Source organism: Bos mutus, chromosome 22, assembly GCF_027580195.1.
Source record: "Bos mutus isolate GX-2022 chromosome 22, NWIPB_WYAK_1.1, whole genome shotgun sequence".
Classification (NCBI taxonomy): Eukaryota; Metazoa; Chordata; class Mammalia; order Artiodactyla; family Bovidae; genus Bos; species Bos mutus.
Window position 1 is genome coordinate 66194082 of NC_091638.1, and position 14799 is coordinate 66208880.

At 63.2% G+C, this 14799-nt stretch overlaps 1 protein-coding gene across 1 annotated transcript; it reads right to left on the minus strand.

The window, feature by feature from the left end:
- Positions 1 to 1258: 1258 nt before the first annotated feature.
- On the minus strand, positions 1259 to 13050 carry TCIRG1 (T cell immune regulator 1, ATPase H+ transporting V0 subunit a3). Its single transcript, XM_070359182.1, has 20 exons — positions 12909 to 13050; positions 10544 to 10664; positions 10098 to 10176; positions 8805 to 9025; positions 8633 to 8718; positions 8243 to 8369; positions 8071 to 8153; positions 7857 to 7950; positions 7563 to 7775; positions 6747 to 6891; positions 4160 to 4299; positions 3901 to 4058; positions 3733 to 3823; positions 3132 to 3250; positions 2824 to 3037; positions 2353 to 2478; positions 2149 to 2253; positions 1957 to 2074; positions 1625 to 1802; positions 1259 to 1541 (listed from the first exon to the last, which is right to left on the minus strand). Exons 2-20 carry the CDS (start codon positions 10658 to 10660, stop codon positions 1463 to 1465), a joined length of 2493 nt encoding a protein of 830 aa, XP_070215283.1. The 5' UTR covers positions 10661 to 10664; positions 12909 to 13050; the 3' UTR covers positions 1259 to 1462.
- Positions 13051 to 14799: the final 1749 nt, after the last annotated feature.

Below are 14799 nucleotides of genomic sequence, written 5' to 3' on the forward strand. Positions count from 1 at the left end.
CATCTCCCTCCCCACAAACATGCCAGCTCTCGGCGCTGAGCACCTGCCCCACCTGTGAGCACTCAGCTCTGCTCCCCAGGAAGGTGAGGCTCGGAGTCCTGGGCTTGGTCCAGGTCCTGAGATACCCGCTGCCCTCTGTTCCTAACCAGAAGCTGCTCTTTCTTGGATCCAACTCTCTGCCAGGCCTGTGGGCTGCAGCCCAGTGTCAGGGGGCCCAGAGCTGGGGCAGCCCTGGACTCTGGAGGGACAGGCTCCTCCTCCCAGCAGCTGGCCAGATGGAGCCACAGTGGTGGGGCCTCCTCCCAACTCGCTGTGCCCAGGGCATCTCTGCCTTCAAGGCAGCCTTTGTTCCTGGGGCCTGCAGCCGGAAGAACTGCTTGGCAGCTCCTGGGCAGGAGAGTGTGAGGCCGCTGGCAAGCACTGGCTCTGCCCCCCAGCCGGTGGTGGGACCCAGGTCAGAGACACCCACAGGGTGCCACCTTCCCCCTAGCAGCTGGATGGCCAGGCGGCAGGACTGCCCACCAGGGGAGGCATGGGGAAGATGGTGGCCTCTGGGGACAGGAAGGGAGGCAGGGCGTGGGGTCTGGTTCAGCCCTGTTTTGACCCTCAGAGCCTTGGGCAACGCTCGGGGTACCCTGGACAGCCTCTGCCCACGTCTGCAGGAAGGTGGCCTCGGGTGTGGCCTGCCATCCCCCATGGAGCGACACACTGCCCCCTGTGTGATGCGGGTCACACTCAACGCCCCAGGCTGCTCTCTGCTCCAGGGCATCGTGAGGGCCAGTGGCCAGTGCCAGCACAAGGACATGAGAATCTGGCCAGTTCATGCCAAGCACCTCCCTCCACACCCCAAGTATTCCAGACATCCTCCTACAGTTTGTATAACTCCAAGGCTGGAGAGCTCACTCACTGCCCCTGGTCCAGCCTGGGACAACAGTCATCCTGAGCTAAAATGCGCTGGACACATAGGTCCTCTGTCCTAGTTCTGCCCTCTTCCCCGCTCCCGAGTCTGGGGGTCCTGCAGATGCGCTTCTCGGGCCTCTGCTGACATCTTAAGGCCCCAGATCCTAGATCAGTGCCTCCCACCTCCACACCCCACACCAGCTTCAGCTGCACAGACAGACCTCAGAGAGACACAGGCTGGGATGGTGTCCCTCAAACCAGGAGAGGCTCCCCAGGAAAGACCAGCCCAGCGAGAGCCCAGGCTCCTGCACACCAGCCTCCCAGGCCCTGCCTCTCACACAAGACCAAGGCACGGGTCCTAGGCCTTCTTCATCTTTATTGTTTTTTGAACTCAGTCGCACCGTGTGTCATGTGGGATCTTAGTTCCCTGACCAGGGATCAAACTGTATCGGAAGCACCATCCCTGTACTGGAAGCATGAGGTCATAACTGCTGAACCACCAGGAAGTCCGCCGCCTCAGAATTTGTTTCCTGCTTGGCACGGTAAGGGCAGGTCGTGGGCATTACTCATCCTCCACGGCAAAGGTGAAGGGGCTCAGCTTGTAGCCGGAGCCCGAGTAGAACTTGTTCTGGAACTCCACCCTGGGGGACGAGGAGAGCTGGTGAGAGGACCCCTGCCCATGACCCGCCCCCCGTGCTGCCCACACCAGCCCGCGGCCTCTCACCAGTGCAGCCGCAGCGCGTGCAGGAAGGCCGAGAGCCCCTCCATCACCAGCAGGATGGCCACGGTCATCACGGCGAAGGCGGCAAAGACGGGGACCAGCACCACGGCCTCCACGCCCATCTCGCCGCCCAGGCCCAAGCCAACTCGCATCACCATGGCCCACAGGACCTCCGACAGTTCTGCAGGTGAGGGAGGGAGCGGTGGGAACCGCCCGGGCGTCCCTAAGCCCATCCTCCACAAAGGTCAGCAGGGGACCTCCCCACCACCCCCTCTTTCCAGACAGGGACACTGGGAAGCAATGGGAGATGTGTGGGGGCAGGCGCTGGGACTCACGGGCGTGGGCCAGGCTTAGGGCCCAGAGGCGCAGGTAGGAGGCCGTGTTGGAGATGCAGCCGAGGCAGAACTCGATGGTGTGGATGGCCTGGTGCATGAACACCTCGGACAGGACAAACTAGGGGAACGAGCAGCAGTGAGGGGCAAGCCAGGCCGCCAGCCTCCCGCCACCCAGGGAGTCCCCACACCCACCTCTTCCTCCTCTTGGTCCCCGAGGCATCCGGCCTTCTCCTCATCACAGTTCTGACTGGCCACAGACACGTTGGGCTGGCCCAGGAGCCCGGCCTTGTCCTCATCCTGGAGGTGGGAGCATTAGCAGACCCACGGGCCAGGGTGGGCTCTCACAGCCCGGACGGGACCCTCCGCACCCACCCCGCACGCCTCCCCTGCCCCTACCAGCGGTTGCCGCCTCCGGGAAGACTGGCGACGCTGGTGCCTCCGGCGCAGGAACAGGGGAGTGCCCAGCAGCAGCACAGGCACCGTGGCCAGGGCCAGGACCACCAGGGTGGACTGCACCACCTCCTGCGAGGGAGGGGCGGGAGTCAGGGCGCCACGCGGCTCCCGGGGCCCAGGGAGCCTGCCCCCCACTTCTCCGCCGGGGCCCCTCACGGAGCAGGGACGCCACCCCACACGGAGTTCCGGGAGGGTGGCACCCTAGGCTTCCAGCCCCCTTCTGCTGGACCATCTCTGCTGGTCCTTGGACCTCCCTCCTCGTCTCACGGCCTCAGGTCTGCATCCCGCTTTCCAGATCAGGATCCTGAAGCCAAGGGGCGGGGCCCCGTGGTGGGAGTGGGCCCACCTGGCCCTGCCCAAGGCCCCGCCCACCAACCCTTCCACATCCCACCCACCGGCTCCGGCCCCGCCCACCTGCCCCTGGAAGAGCGGCTTGTTGGTGCGGCTGCGCGAGAAGAGGAACATGTTGATGAAGTGGATCAGGATGCTGGGGGCCGTGGCAGCGCTGGCGGCCGTGAAGCTCAGCCACTTGTAGACGACCAGGAAGACCAGGTAGCCGAACAGCCCCAGCAGGAAGACCAGCTCGGGGAGGGTCTCCAGCAGCAGCCGGTGCCACTGGCCGAAGTGCCTAGGGCAGGGACGGGGGCGAAGTAGTGGGGAGCCGGGTCACCAGGCCACTCTGGCCCTGCTCAGCCCCTCAACCCCAGGACCCCGGCCCTCACACGTGGTTGAAGACTCCCAGGACCACCCCAAAGGTCATGTGGGTGACCCCCAGGATGATGGACATCTTCATCTTGAAGGAGTTGAGGAAGCTCAGGTGGTTGACGGCCAGGCTCCAGACCTGGGGAAGCAGAAGGGCCGGGGGGGTCACGAAGGGGCCGCCCCACCCGAGTCACTCTCATCGGCCCGTGTGTGCCCCTCCAGGGCCCCTGCACAATCCGTCACCCACCAGATGAGGAGCAGCACAGTGGCATGGTTAAGAGCACAGCCTGGGCCCCTACCCCAGTTCTTTCTGGCCAGGCAACTCTGGGCATGTACCCTCAGCTTCCTCATCTGTGAAATGGGGAGACTGCACTGACATGCACTCGGTTGAGTTGTCACAAGGACTGGACACAAAATCATTTCAACAAGGCCTCAGAACGGTGCCTGCCTGGCGGCGCAGAGAGGGCTACAGAACACTGCCCTTAGCAGGACTCACGTCTCTGCTTTTCAAATGGCTGCAGTGTGGGCCCTGCCAGGCAGGCCCTGGTCTTAGGGGCCCTGAGCGGGGAGCCCAAACCCACCCTCCCGCCCGCACCACCCAGACGGATGGCCAGGACTCACAGGGTCAATGCCAAAGGGGTAGGGTCCCAGGAAGACGCCAGTGACGTTGGGGTCCAGGGCAAGCAGCTGGTGCTGGGCCAGGAAGGCATCGCTGTGACAAGAGTGGGGAGGGGGTGGTCAGGGGCCCAGGGGCCTCGGGGCTGGAGTAGGGGAGCAGCCGGGCCTCACCTCCAGCCGGACTGGTTGGCCATGGCCGCCACGCTCCAGCCCGAGGGGAAGATGGCCGTGGCACGGCTGAAGCACTCATTGTAAATGAAGCCAGTGTAGACGGAGAACAGGCCCATGAGCAGCAGCAGGTAGCGGCCCCCGAAGAAGGTCCTCCAGATCTGGGGGTGTGGGTGTAGTGAGAGCTGGCCCCGGGCCCCGGCTGTGCCTGCACCCCCGCTTCTCCCCCCACCCCCACCCCCAGCCCCCCGCCACTCCTCACCTCGTTCTGCGCTGACTTCACAGCCGGCTGGTTCTCGGCCAGCACCATGGCCAGGGCGAAGAGGAACATGAGCAGCCCGTGGCCCACGTCACCGAACATGACAGCAAAGAGGAAGGGGAAGGTGATGATGGTGTAGGGTGCTGTGGGCAGAGAGGGCCACGCAGTCAGCCATGACCCCGGCCCCGCAGAGGGGCCCCCGAGCCAGGGCCCAGGGCCACAGGAGACACAAAGGTGGTGTTTGCCAGGCAGGGATGCCATACCGCTTGCCTGCATGCAAGAGCCAGCCGTCTACTAGCTGTGCAACCTTTGGCTAGCCTCTTAACCTCTCTGAACCTCCAGCTCCCCATGGGCAAAATGGAGATAATACTACTACTACTTTCTGGGGCTATTAAAAATGAGACAGCAGGCCATAAATAAGCAATATAAACTCATTAGTTCTAGCTATTATTTATGAGAAGAGCTTTAAGGAGAAGCACAGAGAGTCCAGTGGAAGTCCTGGCTGGCCCATAGCAAGTTCCAGAAGGCCAACTTGGTCACTCAGTCTTTGGGGCCTCAGCTTCCCTTTAGCAAATGGGGAAAATTTCTCATAGATGTTAGGATCCTAATGCACATCCCAGTTATGGGTCAAATTGTGCCCCTCGCCCCCTCAAAGGTAGGTTGGAGTCCTAACCCCCCAGGTCCTTAGAAAGTGACCTCATTTGGAGATACAATCTTTACAGATGTAACCAAGTGAAAATGAGGTCATTTGCGTGGGTCCTAATTGAATATGACTGCTGTCCTTATAAAATGGGTGAATTTGGACCTTAGACACAGACACTGGAGAAGGCCATGCGAACGTGAAGACGGCTGCCTCCCAGCCAAGGAGAGAGGCCTGAACAGAAGACCCCTCAAGCTCTCAGGAGGAACCAGCCCTAACACCCTGACCTCAGGTTCCCAGCCTCGGGAACGGAGATACGATAAATACCCAGTGTTGAAGCCACCCCATCGGGGATGCTCTGTTACGGCAGCCCGAGCAAATGAATACCCTGCGGAGCTATTGCTGAGAGCTGGGGGCACATCAGCAGCTGTGGATATCTGGGGATCAGGCTGCTCCAAGCAGACTGCCACCTGCCAACGCAGAGGAACTACGGGCAGGCGAAGTGTGTGTCGGGGAGAGCGCACATCAAGCTCCCAGGTGCTATCCTGGAGGGCCAGCAGGCCCCAGAGGACACGAGATCCGGGCCTCGGTCCACATAGCCCCAGACTCTGCCCTCAGGTCCTGCTCGTACCACCTTGGGGGCCCCTAACCCTTTCTCTTGCCCACCAGGTGAAGCAGGACCCCTCCCCGGCCTCGGACTAAGTCCCCCTCGTGAAAGGGCCCTCCTCACGCTTCACGCCCAGACCCCTCCTCCAGGATCACATGGAGACGCCCTGCAGCCCTCACCCAGCGACACCGGGGCCCCTGGGCCCCTGGGCACATGGAAGCCAGCCTGCCTCAGGGGGAGTGCTGTCTGGAAGGAGAGCGACAGGGCAGGTGACAGGCCAGGTCCCACGGGGCTCAGGAAGGTGGCTGGGGCCAGGGAGGGAGGGAGCCAGTGCCCGCTGGCCCCAGGATGGACCCAAACGGGAGGGGCGGCCGCACCCAGCTCCAGTCTCCTGGGGGTGGGCACCATGCTGCCAAATCTCTTACTTTTTGCCAAAGTCTTGGGAAAAGACAGACTTTTGCCAAAACTCCCACTTTAAGCCCTGGTGCCTGCAGCAGACGCTCTGCCCGGGTGGCACGGGGCCCTCGACAGCTGTGTGTGGGCCCCTGCCAGATGCACCACTCTCTGAGCAGCAGCGTCTCCAGGCTGGTGAGCACCCAGGATGTGCCAGGAGCTGATGGCCTCACTGCCCACCCGTCAGGGCTGGCTGACAGCTGAGGGCGCCGGGTGTGGAAGCCCTGCTTGTCAGCCTTGAGACAGACACACTCCAGTGTGGCCGGACTTCACCCAGGACTGGTCCTGCTCAGCCCTCCCTTCCCCACACGCCTCCCCATCCCCTGAGGTCCCTTACTGGTTTCTCCCAGGAACACCTCTCTTAAGAGACCACTTGCACCAGAGACCCCACCTCAGGGTCTGCTTTTGGGAAAACCTGACCCAACTCAAACCTTTCAACGTGTCTGGACAACGTGGCCAAACAAAACATAAACAGCAGACTGATTCTGGCCTCGTGGGCCACTGGTTTGCAACCTTTGGTGATCATTCATCTTCCCAAGACTGCTCAGAGCTGAACCGTTATCTCCATTTTACAGATGAGGAAACTGAGGCTCAGAGAAGCTAAAAAACTCAAGGTAAGCAAGTAGGATCTCAAACCCAGGCCACTCCTACTGCAAAGCTGTTGTTCTTTGCACAACTTGGCTGGCTCCCTTGTATGTGTAACAAGGTGGGGTTTGTTGGGGGTAAACTCGAAGACCCCGGGCTCCCCCCGAGAGCATGAGAAGCAGGGCGTCTCTCATCCCAGGAGGCTGGGGCAGCCCCAGCGTGGAGATGCAGCCCTGCCAGCCTTCCACCCAGGGCAGCAGCTGACCCTCCTGAAGGCCGGGGCTGCGGGAGGTGGCGACTCTCACCCGGGTTGACCTCCTGGTAGCGGCCCACACCATAGGCGTCCACAATGCCCTGGAAGCTGGCCGTGAAGCGGTTGGTACGGATGAGCGTGGGGGGCATGTCCCGGCAGGGGATGCAGTGAACCACGGCGCTCACACCTGCCTCGCTCTGGGGCACCCGGGAGGCAGACAGACAAACAGAGAAGGCTGATTGCAGGGGCCTCCAGGGGCCTCGGACCACCCCACCCCACCCCAAGCCAGGCAGAGCTGGAGAGGCAGAGCACTGTGGGGATTCACTGGGTGGCAGCCCAGGGACCCGGGGCAGCCCCTTCTCTCCCTGTGAAACCAGACGACCAGCCCCACCTGCCCCCTGTTCAGGGGGCTTTAGAGACAGCCAGAGACTGGCCCAGAAGTCACTTGGGAAACAAGCATGCTTCTCCCCATCCAGGTGGCTGGGGAGAAGGAGCCCCTGGTTGCCACCAGTGACCTTGCCTACAGTGGCCACCCCCGGGAGGCAGGGTCGGCACACCCATTTCACAGATGAGCCCAAGGCTCCCTCCAGTCAGCCCAAGGTCGCAGGGCTGGGGCCTGCAGAACCCGGATCTGAACGTGGTTCTAACAACACCCAGCATGGCCCGCAGGGTACAACGGCCCATCCCAGGGCCTTGGGGGAAGTGGGGGTGGGGAGAGGGCTTGCTGAGCCAGAGCCATCATGGAGGACTCCCTGGAGGAGGGTGAGCCCCAGCAAAGGCAGGGCACCTGTGGCACTGGGAATGGGCAGTGTGTTGTGAGGAGGAGCCCCTGCCTGGCAGCGTGGGTGGGCGGGAGGGCCCCGCTCACCGAGCTGTCCTGCAGGGCCTGCTGCAGGGTGGGCAGGTCACGCGTGGCACACCAGGCCTCGGCGATGAGGCACCTGTGCGTGGAGCTCACGCTGCACTGGTTGAGGGCCAGGTACACGGCCTTCATCTTGCGGATCTGCACTTGCCAGGGCGGCAGCAGCCTCTGCACGCGGCCCAGCACCTGGCTCAGGAAGCGCTCCGTCTCCCCCAGGACCTGCGGCCGGAGCAGGTGATCAGGGCGGCAGTGGGCCGCGGGGGTGGCGGCCGGAGGTCCACCCTGGCTGCGGGCACCCACCTCCTGCAGCTCCTGGCTCTGCTGTTGCAGCTGCTGCAGGGCTGCATGCCGGGCTGCCTCCTCCTCCGCAAACGGGAAGACATGGCAGTGGAAGCTGGCAGGGAGCGGGGCGGTGAGCAGGTGCCTGGGGTCCAGGCCACGTGCGCGGGAGTGTGGAGGACGGCGCAGGCTTGGTGTGGGGTGGAGGGGACATCCAGGGCCCTGGGGGGCTCACCAGTCAGTGATCTTGCGGATCTTCTGCCCTATCTGCCCGCCCCAGTAGGAGATGAGGAAGGTCATCCACGTGGCAGGCTCACCCTGCGGAGGGGCGCCCAGGTCACCCTGCAGTCCCTGCGCCCGGAGGGCCGCACTCCCACCCAAGCCGCCCCCGGCCCGCACCCGCGCACCGTCACTGGGTCCTCCAGCTGCTGTTCCGTCTCCCGGAAGCTGGCGATGAGGAAGCCGCGGCAGGCCCTCCAGAGCAGGCGCTCCAGGGCCGCGGCCTTGTGGGGTTCCACCGCACCGGCCACGAAGCTGCGGGACCAGGCGGGGCTGGGCAGGGGCTGCGCCGACCTCCCCTCCCCTCCACCCTGCCTCCCCATCCCGGCCAGGCACACCACCCCTCACCCCCACGGGGAGGGCAGGAGCCCACCCGGCACACTCCAGGAGGGGAGAAACCTGTCGGGCAGAGGGGAATCCCAGGCCCAAGGGAGGAGGCAGCAAGGGGCAGTCTGAGGGAGTACTGAACAAGGAGTCCGCACTGGGCTGGAAAGAGCGCCAAGCTGCCCCTCACTTACTTGACCCTCAGGTCCTGGTGCGGCCCTCCGGGGGCCTGGAGCAGGGGGGTCCTTTCCGAGGGCCCATCGGTGTGAGTGGCCACCGACTAGGAGCCAAGAGGCCCCGTGAGACCCAGCCCAGGGGGGGCCCCGCACCCCCGCCCCGTGCCCCTGCCCAGGGAGCTACACTCACCGGGGGACTGTGGCCCTGGCCCAGCACGGCAGAGTGGAGCTGCAGCTGGTGCCACTGGGCCCGCAGGGCCTGCTGGTTGCCCCGCACGTCCCGGAGCTCCTGAGCCAGGCGGTCAGTCTCCTCCTGGATGCGCAGAAGGTCGCGGGGCGGGGGCGCCGGCAGCCCCGCCTCGGGCAGAGGCAGCATCAGCCCAGCCCGCCGCACCTCCTCCTGCAGGAAGGCTGGGTGCGGAGGGGAAGGGTGTCAGGGGGCGCCGCTCAGGGGCCGCCACCAGCTAATGGCCACCACTAGCCAAGGGCTGGAGGGCTTCCCCAGCGGTTCATCAGGCAAAGAATTCTGCCTGCCAGTTCAACAGACACAGGACACCCGGGTTCGATCCCTGGGTTGGAAAGATCCCCTGGAGAAGGAAATGGCAACCCACTCCAGTAATCTTTCCTGGAGAATTCCACGGACAGAGGAGCCTGGTGGGCTGCAGTCCATGGGGTCACAAAGAGTCAGACACAACAGAGCCACCGAGCACACACACACAGCCAAGGGCTGGCTAACATCTAGGGGATTCTAAATGTCACCTCAAATTCCCCTAGCCACCAGCCAACTGACTCACTGAGTCCAAGACCCCAGAAAAACCTCAGGATAAACCTCCACCCCTGTGTGCTTACTCTGCTTCCCCGTCCGAGGCTCTTCTGGGCTGCCCTCCGTCCATCCCCAGCCCCTGGCCTGGGTCCCACAGTGGCTTCCAGCAGGCGGCCTAGCGCTGCAGGGCCTCGGACGGCAGCTTGCATGCAGGCCCACGGAGGACCTGCCTGACTACTTAAAACCCATCAGGCAAGCTAACCGTTAACCAGACATGCTCTATCCTCCCACAGTGCCGGGTCCTCCTGGGAGGGGTTTCTGGAACACAACCCAGGGCAGGGGTCCTTCTTGCCCAGGTCCAAGTAGAAGCTACTCCTTGGGGCACCAAGCCAAGATTGGTGGCCTCTGCTCACCCCAGTCCACCTACAGCGGAGAAAGTTCTGTCCATGTTTCTCTCCTGCTTAGAGACCTACGGGTGGCTCTCAGCACGTGCAGAATGATGTCCCAAGTCCTCACTCGGCACTAAGGGCTCATCCAAACCTTGGCCTGGGCATCAGCTCAGCTCACTCAAGAACACCCCACAGATCCCAGCTGCCCTGGCCTGGCTCTCCCTTCTCTGCCTTCCAACTAGGTGCCTGGGACTCTTCCTTTCAGACCAAGCTCTGCTGGCACCTCCTCTAGGAAGTTTGCCTGGGGTGCGTGGGCCTAGGGCCAACTCACTGAAGGTCTTCTCCAACTCTTCACAGCGCCGAACATCCACCACGAAGCGTCTCTGGAAGGCACTCACTGAGGCGTTGAGCTGTGGTTGTGCATGGAAGGGTCAGGATTCCAGGCCGGGGGGCCAAGGAGTTCCCCCACAAGGGCCAGGCTGGCTCTCCTTAGGCCATTTGGGGGAGGCCTTTGCCTCTTCCAAAAGGTGCTGACCACACCATGACCCTCCTATGCCCAAGTGAAGACAACTAGACGCTGTGTGGACCAGGGCTGAGGCCTGGCTAAACCCAGGCTGGGGCAGGCATGAGTAAAGACAGCCTTCCTGAGAACAGAGCACCCAGTGGCAGAGGCCCCCGGGACGCAAGCTGGGCCGGGGATCAATAGAGGGCGATGGTCCACCCTCTGGGACGCCCAGGGACGAGGCCTCCCCCCACCCGCATCCCGGCCCCACTCACATCCCTGAACTCCACCAGGCCCAGCTCCCCGAGCTGGCTCACGCAGGTGTAGGCGGCAGCTGTGGGCAGGAAGAGCTGGACCAGTGCCACCTCCTCGCTCCGGAACATGGAGCCCATGGTCCTGCGGGGCGGGCAGGCATGGGGGCTCAGGCCAGGAGGCAGGAAACAGGCAGCTGCCCACCAGCTAGGGACTCCGTGCTCCTATGGTCCCGCAAGGTCTGTCACCACCCCATCTGACAGATGGGAAAACTGAGGCCCAGGGCAGCTCGGCGGGGTGCTGAGGTCACACTGGAAGTAGGCAGCGCAGCTGACCCCTCGGCCGGACCCAGAGTCCAACAACAAGCTCCTTCCCAGCTGGGTCTGAGTTGTCTGAGACCCTTGCACCCCCTGCCCTGGCGGCTCCTAGCAACACTGGCTCTTCTCACACCTGGCCCCACCTCCTGTCGTCCCCTCTCCGTGACCTGCCCTCACCTCTTCAGGGCCCCAGGTCAAAGGCCACCTCCAGTGCTGGCCTCCTGACCTGCCGAGGCGAGCTGGAGCCCTCGCCTTTCCAGCCCAGGGAGCACTCATGACAAGGACACGGGGCTGAGGTCTGGCCTGGCCCCTCGGGCAGTCGGAGCCTGCCTCTTCCCTGTGGCATCTGTGTGCTGAGGGGGTGGGGGCCACCCCTGGGCCTCGGGGAGGACACAGGGGACGGGCAGGGCCTCTGAGCGAGGAGGACCTTCCCCTGGGGCCTGGGCAGTCCCGCCGCAGCCCCGGGAGGAGTCCTCCAGGTGTCGAAACCACCAAAAGTGAAACTATGGAAACCGAAGGGCAGGAAGGGCCTGGCGGGGGTTCTGCTCCAACGTCAGCGCGGCGGAGGCTCCCCTGGCCTCCGATGGGCCCTGTGGACGCCCAGCTCACAGGCCAGGGCTCCACGGCCACTGCCCTGGGGGCCCGGGGCTGGCCCCCAGCCCCTCTGTGGGACTCCATTTCCTTAGCTCTCCCATTGATGGGGGGAAGGGGCACCGCTGGGTGAGGGCCCCGCTGAGGGTGAACGTTTGGCGCCAGAGCGCCCCGCCCGCTGCCTGGGCTGGAGCCACCTAGCAGGTCACTTCCTCCCCTGGGTCTGATTAACTTAAGAGTAAATAGGAAAGGCAGCCCCTTCCCCAGCTGGAGAGAATGGCGAGAATTAGCTGGGGGCCCTGAATAGGGGAGAGTGGGTGGGCGGCCCAGGGACAGAGGGTCTGAGCCCTGCCCAAGCTGGGGTTAGCTGTGTGTCCTTGGGGGACTCTCCCACCCTCTCTGGGCCTCCACTTCCTCTTTGGGTGAACGGGACTTGGCCACCAAGCAGAGGCAGAACCTGGTGGGGAGATAAAAATAACCAGGGTCCACATGTACCTCCTCACCTCCACTACCTCATTTAAAACTAACAGCAGGCCTTGGGGGAGGGGGCACTGCACCCCTGTTTTATAGACGGGTCAGCAGGTGGCCAAGCCAGGCAGGAGCCCCGGCTGCAGGTTTGGAAGTTCTGGCCCAACGTGTGTTCTCAGGGGGAGGGTTGTTCCTTGCCCCAGGCACCCTGAAAGGTGGGGCTGGCCAAATGAGGGGTTGCAGGGAGCTAGATCCGGGATCCTGGCGGGCAGCAGTCCTGGACAGCTGCTGTGACCAGTCCTGCCTGGTACCTGTCTCTCAGGGCCCCGGGGCATGGCCCTTCCCTTGGGTGGTCAAGCACAGGAGTCCAGAGACCTGGTCAGACCCCTCCCCTGGCGTTTCAGCCCTCCACCGGCTCATCCCCTCCCCCTCCTCTACCCTGGCCGCTGCCTGAGCCAGGACCCACACCCCGCGACATTTACAGAGCAAATGAAGGGGCCCAGGTCCTTCAGGGTCCAGACTAGTCACTTTGTGCCCCTCGCCTCTTTCTCCCTTGGGAGGCTGGAGGCTAAGGCCAGCTCCTCCGGACACCTCTCCTCTGAGCCCCTGGCTCGCCGCGATGAGCCGCGCTGCAGGCGAGGGTCTGCGCTCTCTTCTAGTTCTGCCTCTTCCTAGTTGGGTTGGGCCTCAGTTTCCGCACCTGTAGAATGGGTCCCTCCCTCCCAGGAAGATGCAGCAGAGAAAGCTCTGAGCACAGCCTGGCCCGGCAGCCAGGCCACAGGGGGGTCACAGGCTGTTAACACCCCCCATTCTCCTCCCCTTCCTCCTCTGAGTCGCGTCCGTGCACCCCCAGCCCCGAACCCCCAACAAGGGCTGACACCCACGGGCCTGCGGACTGAGCTGCCTCTACTGATCCACACGGGTCGGGGCGCCAAGACTCCCTTCCGGGGCGGAGGGAAGCGAGGGCGGCAGGCAGAACGGGGGGCCCTGTAGCCCCCGCTGGGGCACTCACCCCGGGTCGGCCTCACGCGGCACTGCTCGGCTACGCTCGGATCTCCTGGCTCAACTTCTCGCTGCCTCCGCGGCGCCCACGCAACTCACTTTTCCCGACGGGCGGGGCCGGGAGGGGCGGAGCCAGGGAAGCCCCGCCCCCGGGCCGCCCTGGACCTGCCCCCGGAGTCCTGGAGCCGGTGCAGGAGCCCTGGCAGGAGGGCGGGTGGGAGGCAGGCCTCCGGCTGGGCCCTCGCTTCCTCGCCCCGCGGGTGGGAAACCGTTCGGAGCCTTGAGCCGCCTAACCCGGGCGAGGAGGCCCAGACCCCAGGGCAGACACTGGCGCCCACCGTGCACGTCTACAAGGCTGGGATGTGGGGACGTGCTCAGCCCAGGCCCAGGGGCTACCTGGCGGGACTTCCACCACCTGGGCCTGTGGCTGACGGGACCCTCAATAGGCTCAGACCTGGGGCCCGAGACCCACGTGTCCCCACCTCTGGGACCCCTCCCCTCGAGTGAGGTTGTAGTCACACAGGTGCTGCTCTCTTCCTGTTTCTGAGCACCCGCCTGGACTCCAAGCCCAGTGCTCTGGGCCCTTGGGTGGGCAGCTGCCCTTCTCTGGGCCTCTTCCCTCAGTAGCAGCAGGACGCCGAGGGCCAGGCAGCAGACTGCAGCCGCAGACACTGGGCAGTGCTCTGCCCTCACTCTCGCTCCTCCTGTGGCTGGACTTGTCCCTGGGTCCTTACTCCTATTAGCTTCATGCAGCATATCCGGTCCCAGCCTGTGGGTCACCACTGTCCAGCTGCCTGCACTTTGGACTGGCCAAGACTACCCAGTGGGTCAGCTCTGGTGATCCTTGAACCCCCACGGCAGAGGAAGGGCCTCTGGTGGTGGTGGTGGTGGTGGTGGTTTAGTGGTGTCCAACTCCTGTGACCCCATGGACTGTAGCCCGCCAGGCTCCTCTGTCCATGAGCTTCTCCAGGCAAGAATACTGGAGTGGGTTGCCATTCCCTTCTCCAGGGGATCTTCCCAACCTAGGAATCGAATCTGGGTCTCCTGCATTGCAGGTAGATTCTTTCCCAACTGAGCTACAAGGGAAGCCCAGGGGCCTCTGAGGGGTGGGCAAATGGAGCCCCAGAGCTGGGGGCTGGAAACTGAGTCACAGCCAGGGTGTCTTCAGAAGAATGGGGACACTTCTGGTAGGGCTACTTTCAAGGAGAAACTTCAACACAACTGAACTGAGTACCACTGGGGGCCTCAGGTCAGTGCTTCCCATGCAGGGCAAACTGGAACTCTTAACATGTTTCAAAATGGCCTTAGAGCTGACCCAGCAGTAAGGGAAGGAATTAAGTCAGGAGCTGGACAGGCTCATCTGTGGTGCTAGAGAAGACTCTTGAGAGTCCCTTGGACAGTAAGATCAAACCATTCAATCCTAAAGGAAATCAACCCTGAATATTCATCGGAAGCACTGATGCTGAAGCTCCAGTACTTTGGCCACCTGATGCAAAGAGCCAACTCATTAGAAAAGACCCCAATGCTGGAAAAGATTGAGGGCGGGTGAAGGGGGCAACAGAGGGCAAAATGGTTGGATGGCATCATCAACTGAATGGACACGAGTTTAAGCAGACTCCGGGAGATGGTGAAAGACAGGGAAGCCTGGTGTGCTGGAGTGCATGGAGTCAGAGTTGGACACGACAGTGACTGAACAATTTTCCTGTGTACAGATAGACTCCATGTCAAGCGTCTAACACTGAGTATGTCTGATAAAAGCAAAACTAGAAGTGCTTTAGGATATTCAAGCCTGCCTCTGACAGCTGGCCTGTTTTTTGGAGTTCCTGCTCCCAGCAGCCGCCAGCACTAGCAGTGCTGGACTCACGGACACTCCCAGGGCTCAAGTATTCCTTTCCGGTCCT